The sequence below is a fragment of the Elgaria multicarinata genome, chromosome 3 (genome assembly GCF_023053635.1).
Source record: "Elgaria multicarinata webbii isolate HBS135686 ecotype San Diego chromosome 3, rElgMul1.1.pri, whole genome shotgun sequence".
Taxonomy (NCBI): Eukaryota; Metazoa; Chordata; class Lepidosauria; order Squamata; family Anguidae; genus Elgaria; species Elgaria multicarinata.
This window is the reverse complement of record NC_086173.1, coordinates 13,903,380-13,913,073: the sequence shown is the minus strand read 5'-3', so window position 1 is coordinate 13,913,073 and position 9,694 is coordinate 13,903,380. Positions and strand designations below refer to the sequence as shown.

The following is a 9,694-nucleotide window of genomic DNA, read 5'->3' as shown; positions in this document are numbered from 1 at the left end:
AGCAGCCTTTCCCCGCCCGGGAGAGTCCACCGCGTCGCCGCTCGCCAGCCCTGCCTGGACGGGCGTGACGTCGGTCCTCGCTCCCGCTGCCCCGTCCCTCCTCCGCCGGCCTTGCATGGCCCGCCGGGGTGAACTCGGGTAAGGCGGCGTCCTCGACTGAACTGGGTTCGGGTGAGGGCGGTCCTGACGCGCCGGCGGGGAGGCGCCTACCGCGGACCGGAGACGCCGGAGCGGGACGCAGTCAAGAAGCTGCCGGGGGAGCAGGTCGCCGCGAGAGAACCGGGGCGTCGCTGCCTCGGCCGTGCCTGTCCTTTCCCCGCTCCCAGTTCCGACGAGGTAAGACTGGGGCTCTCGCCGTCTACGCACCGGGGTGGGCGTCGCGGTCGCGTTAGGAGACAAAGAAAGAGGGGCGGGGGCGCTGGCCTTGCATAAGAGACGAAACCCACCCACCCCCACCTCCTCCACGCCTCAGTCCACGCACAAGACTTCTTCGGGTGGGTTTCTAAGCCCCTCTTCATACAACCCCCTGCGGGCTTTCAAATCCAGTTTTAGGTACTGAGGGTGCCTTTGAGCATGTGCAGAGTGCACGTTCCCCTCCCCCCTCCCCCTCAGCCCCTGAATGGCCAACCACAGTTTGCTCCCAGGCTGGCGTGAAGGGGCTCCCCAAAACAGAAGATGTGATGGCCTCCAGCTCTTATTTTTCAATATTTATTTGTTATAATGAGATGGTGGAGTTAAGACTTTTCTGACAGTGCCTGTTCGGTGGGGCCGTCCTTCACTCATGCAGACACAGGGCTGCAGGCACATGTGCCTTATTGGAGGCGCAGCTTTTTAAAATGAGCCTCATTTGGAGAAATGTTATCTAGGACAGCCTTCCAGGTGTGTTGGGCTACAATGTATTTATAAGCATTTTTATAGCGCCACCTCACCATTTCTGGCATCGAGGCGCTTTACAACAACATATAAAACAATTCCATTAAAACCGTCCACCCACATTAAGACAGCTCCTATGTGCTGGCTGGGGATGCTAGGAGTTGTAGTCCAACACATCTCGAGGGCACTGGTGTGGAGAAGGCTGACCTACCGACTCTGGGGCTTGCTATGGTTCTATCTGAAACGGTATATGTTTTTTTTGTAATAGTTTGGGCTTTGGAACCTGTTTAAAGTGTGTGTGTGTTTGTCTGTGATAGGTGTAGGATAGTTGTGATTGCGCAAGGTTAGGGTGCAACATTTCTAGCAGGCCTTAAAGAAGCTGTGCGCATTGCAACATATACTCCCCTGCAATGTTGTTAAGGATTTTGAGGCTCACTCCTTGGGCACCTCCAAATCTCCTGAATCGTCCTGGCCCTGTGTGGTGCAGTACAGAAGCCTTTGTTCTGTGCATACCTGCGTGAGATTATGTACATCAAACGCCTCTATAGGAACCTGACAGTGGTGTAGTTAGTTGCCCTATTTGCTCCACTGAAATAGAGAGGTTTTGGCACTATTTTCTCTCTCTCTCTCTCTGAAATTATCTGCCTGACCTTGTGCAGAATCTGATGTAGTTCAAAAGCTCGGAGTGTATCTTTTCTTAGAACCATAACTTGTCCAATGAAAACATTTCATGCTTCCCGCTTTCCCTTAGCGATAGCAGGTTTCAGGGCAGGGCAGCTTTTTGCAGAATTAGTTTCATGGTGGTTTTGTAACATGTTTATTTAGAGTGATAAATATCAGTCTTGAAATAGCATATTCCCCTGCAAGAGCTACAGCGTATTTAGCTGGAAAACTGAGACTTTTTCCTTTTCCTCTCATCTGACTCGTCTTCTCTCTCTCTCCCATGCCGCACACATTTGTACCCGGACAGAACTCTGGTCTCTGCCCCACTCTGACAGGTCAATGTGTGTGACAATGACTTTGCATAGCCAACAGCAGTCAAAGCCTGTTAATCAAGCAACCTTCAGCTGTTGAAACAAAAGCCTACAAAAGGAGGGCGGACTATCTGGGCTGATCAAAAAGTGTGCTTGAAATAGCAATATATAAACTTTTCCCTGTTGTGTACATCTCTCATAGTAGTAATACTAGTCATAGCCTTCAGCGTGGTGGCCCCCCTCTTATGGAATTCCTGCCTCTGGAGGTCAGGCAGGCGCCAACTTTGTATTCCTTTCAGCACTTCCTGAAAATGTCATTATTCCAGGAAGGCTTTCCTTAATGACCAGCCACGGTTCACTGTACATGTTGCTTCTTTTAAAATCTATTTTAATGTATTTTATTCTGTTTTTATGTTATTTTATCTTGTACACCGCTCCAAAATGTTCAATGGGGAGCGGTATATAAATATTGTAAATGAATAAATAGTAATAGTGTGTGTGCGTGTGTATAGTGATAGCATACTGGAGTTTCCCTGGGTTTTGGGGGTTAAATTAACTGTATTTTCTCTCAGCCTTCCTCCTTTCGTTGCACAAGCACATTGAGTCCTGTTCTTGGACTGGAATGTTCCCAACAAATAGGGTAACGTGAGGTCTTTGGGTAGGAAGGAACTTTCATGGTGGAGTGACCTAGTTACAGCAGTGCCTAGAACAGGGACTGAAGGAAAAAGTGGTTTGAGTTCATTGGCTCACTTCTGCAGCCAGGAGGGGATTAAAGCTTCAACTGAGGTGGGGCCAGAGATAAGCTAATATCTCGGTTTCTGATTGCTGAAGAGTCTGGGCTAATTTCAACTGAAAACCAATGGAATATATAGTGGGTTTGCTCCCTGCCCTGCCACATTTTACCCCCTTGTGTGCTTTGTACATGCTCAGAAGAACTAATGTGGTGTGTAATGGCTGGGATTTAGATTGTAAGCCTATGCGGCAGGGTCTTGCTATTTACTGTGTTACCTGTACAGCACCATGTACATTGATGGTGCTATATAAATAAATAAATAAATAAATAAATAAATAAATAATAATAATAATAATAATAATAATAATAATAATAATAATCCAGGGAGATCTGGGCTCAAATTCCCCCTTGGCCATGAAGTTTACTGGGTGACCTTAGAAGAGTGATGACAACTATGAAGGGTGGGATAAAATATAATAACTGGCCAGTCCTTAGCATGTCTAAGAAGTAAGCCCCACTGAGTAAGCTTACTCCCCAGTAAGAGTATTTGGCATTGCAATCTAACACTTTTAGGGCCAGGCAGGATCACTCGTATCCAACAGCACAAGATAGATGGTTAGACAATTTCAGCTGCTTTAGTGACAATGTTTTGTCAGATTCACAAGGCTAGACAGGTAAGTTCCCAGGAATAACCCACAGCAGGGCAGACTCAGTACCTACAGCTCCTAGCTCGAGCCATTCTAAGGTATCACTCATCCTAGACAATGATATTTTCCTCTTGCGGCCCTTGGGTTGGTGGACTATCCTTGCTTACAGACAGTTCTCTAATCTAAACCAACTACTCATGAGCAAGAATAGGCCACAGAAGACACGCAAATAAAAGGACCAGACCTTGCAACAAACTCAGATGTCAACTCTGTCCCCATATCTATCCAGACAACACTCTTACAGGCCCTTAACCACAAGACTGTGCCACTCACCAGCAATGTCTTCTTGCTTTGACAAACAAATCAGGCTCCATGCAAATAATAATAATAAATGTACACAAGTCTAAAATCAGAAATGGTGACATAACATTTCTCTGCTGCTGACTCGCAAGTTGGCATTCTGCTTCAGTGGACTCTCAAAGGGAGGTTCCAGGGTGAAATGGCTGGATTAGAATTTATCAAGAAGACTGATTACCAGTTTAAACCTGAATCTATATAATAGGTTTCTGTCCCACTGTAGGTGTTTATTAACTTAGCAATGCTACTGTTGTGAATAGTTACTGTGCTTATTTTGCATAAAATTAAGCTTGAATTGAATTGTTACCGACTGACACACATCCCTCTCTGCCAACTGAGGATAACACTTCATGCATCTGATGCCACAATGCATTTGTTAGTCTTTAAGGTGCCACAGGACGCCGAGTTGTTTTTTTCTGAATCCTTTCCATCTCAGAATGTTGCTTGGATTGGTATTGATTAAACTTTTGTTTTCCTCTGGCAGGTCTGTCTCTACCTGCTCCATTTCTATCAGTCATGGAGAAATGCCAGGAGGAAGCAATAGCAACAGTCAGGGGACCACAGAATAGACTAAGAAGAACAGGACAATGTATCTTGGGCAAACTGGCCCACACCTAAACTTACTCATAGTTAGAGAAAGCATGTCTTTAGGAAGAATTTATACTAAAGCACAGCACACTTTTAGGTGCTATATAAATACCTAGCAAATGGAGCCAGCTTTGCTTGGGTAGGAATAATAATAATAATAATAATAATAATAATAATAATAATAATAATAATAATAATAATTCTTACCCGCCTCTCTGCTTGGATCAAGGCAGGAAACAACAATAAGTATAAAATACATAAAACTGAATTTTAAAACATAGTATACGTTATTAAAACATCCTAAAAACATCCTAAAATTCCCCTGGATAGGCCTGTTGGAATAGAGCAGTCTTTATAGCTTTCTTAAATGCTAAAAGACTATTAAGTTGACGCGTCTCCTCCGGCTGTGTTGATGCACTGAAGCCTTCAAGCAAACAAACAGCTCTCACAGCTGGACACATTGTGAATTCCCCATGTGAGTGAAGCCACGCCCGCTGACACCACTAGGCACAGCCCCTGCCACAGGTGCACCCCTATAGCCTCCTGAAGGAAGGGTCTGTCCCTGAGAGGGGGCTGCTCCACAGTGAAAACCCCATTATGATCATTATTATTATTATTGCTGCTTTGCATGTAATTATGCAGGGTTTTGATGGTGCATCAGGTGCCTCCCCAACTAGGGGAGGCTGTGTATGAAGTTTGGTCCCAATCCTGCATACTTCCAGCTCTTTAGAGCCACCACCTCCTTGTTGGAGTGAAATGCTGGATTAATGTCTCCCATCGCATTGGGATATTGTGGAAGGTTAAAACAAGCTGCTGCAATGTTGTCGACGAGTGAAACAGTGCCACTGCTGGGGCAGGAGGACTTCAGCAGGACAGGGGGCCGGGGTGTGTGTGACAAGATTATGCACAGTATCTTATTTGTCTGATCATGGGGGGGGGGGGGTAACGCTAGTTTATTTTCAAAATAAGTAGCTTATTTTGAGTAGCTTATTAACCCGAACACAGCCTATTTCTCCTTCGTAGGAGGTCTGGCTTTGAATCCCTGCTTATCAAGTCTGTCTTGGATCTCAGCGGCCCATCTATAAAGTGAGTCTTAATAATAGCCCACCTCATTACGTGACCGCTGTGCAGATCAATGAGTATGGAGCTGGCAGCTAAAAGCAGCATTAGGAATGACAAATAATGGTGGGCATTTTAAGCCTCTTTGGCTCTGTTTTCCAGATGTGTGGGTGTGTTCTTACAAAGCCGTTTCTGGCAATGTTATCTCTTGCTGTGTGTTCAGGGAAGTCCATAGGGAGCCTGCAAGGAACTTAAACTCTAATAGGGCATGGCCTAATGGGGTTGTGTAACTGTGCATAGGTGGCTTTAGATCTGGAAATACTCAGTGTTGCAGACTGGGGGCTGCAGAGGCAGGACTAAGTCACAGAAATGACTCTTAACTACTTGGCCACTAGATGGCAGGCTAGGCGCATGCGCTTCCTTCCTTCTCCTTGTTCCTGGTATTATTCCCCAGGTGGGGACACTGAGGAAATCTAGCCCTCCCTGGCATGCACTGACTTGCTCTCTTTTCTTCCCACCCTACAGACTTTGGAGAGACATGGACCTGCCACTGGAGGAGCCGCCAACCCAACCTCAGTCAGAGCTGCCGCAGCCCCCTCCCCCGGCCCACGCGTGTGAGCTGCGCACTGCTGTGTCTTGCTTTGCAGAGGAGACCGTCTCCCTGCTGTCAGCCAACGGCCTGTTCAGCCACTCCCTTATCAGGACAGCAGGCAGCGTGGGGGCGCAGCAAAAGGATCAGGGCCCCCTCTCGAGCATGGTCCGACGCAAGCGGGAATTTACCCCCGATGAGAAGAAGGATGACGGCTACTGGGACAAGAGGAAGAAAAACAACGAGGCAGCCAAGCGCTCTCGGGAGAAGCGGCGTGTCAGTGACATGGCCCTGGAGGGGCGGGTGCTGGCGCTGCTGGAGGAGAATGCCCGCCTCAAGGCAGAGCTCCTGGCCCTCAAATTCCGCTTTGGCTTGATTCGGGACCCCGCTGAACCTTCCCAGCCAGGGGCACCTCTTACCACTGAACTCCACCGGCCCACCGCGGCGCCTCAGCCCTACCCAGTGGCTCCTGAGCCTCCACGCTACACTTGCTCCTTCCGGCCAGAGCCGCCCACCAGCTCTGAGGATTCTGGTTTCTCCACTCCAGGCAGCTCCAATATGGGAAGCCCTGTCTTTTTTGAGGAGCGTGACAGACCCGAGGAAGGAATGGTCTACGACGGCCACTGCCTCGTGGCTGAAGCCCCTGGTGACGGAGCCGAGTTGGGCCGAGTTGGCCGTTATGACTGCGGGGAGAGCGTCAAAGGGCTCCCTCACAAGCTGCGTTTCAAAATGGCCGGGGGGTCAGAGGAGATGACGGGGGAGCCACCGGGACATTATCCCCCGTCTCCGCCCGTGGGAACCTGGAGGGGGCTGGCTGCCCGGGAGGAGCCCAGGAATGTTGGAGCACCTGCAGGCACGATGGCGTTCAATAGTTGCTGTGAAGTGGAGGCTCCCAGTGGTGCCCAGCTTCCAGCCCTCCAGGGTGCTGAGTACCAGACAGAAAACAGTACCCTGCGGAGTCAGCTAGCCTCACTTTCAGCTGAAGTGGCCCAGTTGAAAAAGCTCTTCTCTGAACAGATCCTGATCAAGATGAACTGAACTGGGGTGGGGCGGGTAGAAGGCAAGGCAGGAGGGTGGGCACCGTAGCGGTTCCTCTCCCTGCCCCCAACCTATCAAAGCCCAGTAAAATTTTTTTTTGCAGAATTTGGCCCTGCAGGTTGGGCGGACCGGGGGGGGGGGTAGTTTGTTTCTGTTTCGATTAATGCAAACCCTTCCTCTAGAATATGTGAGCCTTGTGGCGATTACCCTGTCCCAGTGGCTTTCAACCTTTCTCCATTCAGGTGACTTTTCCAACATGACCTTCTCTGTGGCAGAACCCTTGTGTATTTTCAGAAGATTCTGGGAGGCCACTTATGTCATGGATACTTAATTCAGTTTACGTGTGGCAAATAGGGCCCAGAATTCTCCCACTAACACTGTACGGGCAGTGCAATTTGGCCTTAAGGGAGCCGTGTCTGCCATTGCTGGACAAGCATCTGTCGGGGATGCTTTAGGGTGGATTCCTGCATTGAGCAGGGGGTTGGACTCGATGGCCTTGTAGGCCCCTTCCAACTCTGCTATTCTATGATTCTATGATTCCACTGGAGGGAGCCCTTGATAAGCTCCTGAGGATCTTGAGAACAGAGTCTGGGAGCCAATATCTGGTTCAAGGTTAAGGCAGCCCAACCCAACCTAATCAGTAGGGCTGTGCTCCACTCCGCTCCAGATCCCCGGATCCGGAGCAGATCGGGCCGATCCGGACCCCCTAAATTCGGGTCGGGGGAGGTCCGGATCGGCTCAGATTGGTTCAGATTGATCCGGATCGATCCGAACCGATCCGGAGCTTCGGATGCCATTTTGGGTCAAACCGCATTTTTTTTCCCTGTTGACTTGCATTGGAAAAGAAAAACACCTATAACTTTTTCAGTTTTTAAGACAGAAACATGAAAATGGGCACCATGATAGCTTCTAAATATATCCTTATTCATGGCTGCTTTGAAGGAAATGGGATCATCCCCTGATTTTGGGGGATTTTTTAAAGTCCCCCCCCCATTTACAGAAATGCATTTATCTCTGCCATGACTAAGGATATATTTAGAAGTTACCATGGTGCCCATTTTCATGTTTCTATCTTAAAAACTAAAAAAGTTATAGGTGTTTTTCTTTTCCAATGTAAGTCTATGGGGGGAAATCCGGACCTCCGGATCTCGCTCAGGATTCGGATCCGGATCGGTTTGGAAGAAGTCCGGATTGACCCAGAGTGGTTCGGACCAGATCGGGATCCAGAGCGGATCGGGGAGTTCTCTTTCCTTCTCAACGAGACTAACTAATTTAGGCTCCTCTGTACAAGTCACCGTAGAACTATGTTTATTTCCTTGGTCAAAACAGTGGGTTCCAGACTACCTGATCCTAGAATTCCCTCTCTCCACTTCATTCTTGTTTTCTTTTGCTAGACTGGAAAGTTAAAGTAGATTAGGTTGAGCACACAGGTGCCTGTAGGTATTTTTTTTTAAAATAAAATAAAAATCCTTTCTGCAATAGCCAAGCCAAGCCAACTGACATGGTTGATAAATAAGGGGAAAAGATTTGGTGCATTGGGATGGAGGAGAGACAAGGATCTGGGCAGGAGGCTGCCCTGCATTCCTCACATCTTCACTGCCTCTTCATTGCTGTGTCACCCTGCCCCATGCTTAATTTCTGGGCCTCTGATCTGCCTGGAAGCCAAACTTTCTGAGTATCCTTAAGGTCTGGGTTCTTACTGTGAGTGCTTTGTGCTGGAGAAAAGGCGAGTTGCACATGCTCCAAAGTACTCTTTTTCTTTATTAGCGTTTGATATGCTTGGCATGGAAAATATTCAGGCTGTCAGCTGAAGAGTTTTTAGTTGCTTAATTGCCTACCTTTTAAACAAATGATTTCATTGATTTAAAGAAATGTGTGTACTGCCATATCCTCTGTATGGGTTTCTTTTTGAGACAAATGACAACTTTTAATAAACAAAAGTTACCACATGGTTAAAAGGAAAGATGATGGGTTTTTTTCCTTCTCAGCTACAGCAACACTATAGAACCAAAACAGTCCCATGAAATAAAATTGGTGTTAACATACAGCCTCACTGATTCATATTGGTCCTTGTCAATTAATCAACTTGAGAGCCCAGAAAATAGCCCTACAACTGCCTGTATTCCCCAGCCAGCATGCTGGGAGTTGTAGGTGTTTTTTTCTATATAAAATTCATAGGAGTGCACCCTAATTCTTATTTAGATTCTAAATGTTAGAATATAAAGGCTCAATAGGTCTTATTCATTTCAAAGCAGTTTGCACAGGGAGATGTCCTGATGTATTGTGCCCTCTGTTAGGCCCGGTCTACGCATGCAGGGGAAAGAGATGGCAGTGGACTGTGCCATTTTGGACGACTAGTGGGGGGGCAGGTGCTATCTTTGAATGTATTCATGTTTTGTCTGGCTTACGAGGAATCTTCCAGCCTCCCCAGCTTCCTTCCTTCCCTCCCCCTCCTTGACGCCTCAGCTAGATGGGCAAAAAAGCCCATCTAGCTAAAATGCAGTGTAGGAGGAGCACGGAGGCAAAGACCACCTCCACCATTCCTCCTGTTCTGCTTTGAATGGCCGTAAGCCTCTGAGTTCGGAGGCTTATGGCCATCCCTATAATATTCCATCCTAAATTAGTTAAAAACCAGCACAAAAATCCAAATAAACATATATCAACACTGCATAATAAATCTTGACATTAAAACCAGTCAGGTTTAGGAAAAATACTGAAATGCATAAATGTTTATATTTAAAATACCTGGGGGGAACAGAAAAACCTTAGCCCTGGGGCCAAGGAAGATAAAGATGTGAGCACCAGGGGAACTTCCATAGAGCTAATGGTAGGCTTC

At 47.4% G+C, this 9,694-nt stretch overlaps 1 protein-coding gene across 2 annotated transcripts; it reads left to right on the top strand.

The window, feature by feature from the left end:
• The first annotated feature begins 244 nt into the window (after positions 1-244).
• LOC134394138 (uncharacterized) lies at positions 245-8,821 on the top strand. Of its 2 annotated transcripts, XM_063119328.1 has the most exons (3): positions 245-336; positions 5,196-5,258; positions 5,757-8,821. In XM_063119328.1, the coding sequence occupies exon 3, from the start codon at positions 5,770-5,772 to the stop codon at positions 6,856-6,858; it is 1,089 nt and encodes a 362-aa protein (XP_062975398.1). In that variant the 5' UTR covers positions 245-336; positions 5,196-5,258; positions 5,757-5,769; the 3' UTR covers positions 6,859-8,821. The 2 variants fall into 2 exon arrangements, with proteins under 2 accessions (XP_062975398.1, XP_062975397.1); XM_063119327.1 differs by lacking the exon at positions 5,196-5,258.
• Positions 8,822-9,694: the final 873 nt, after the last annotated feature.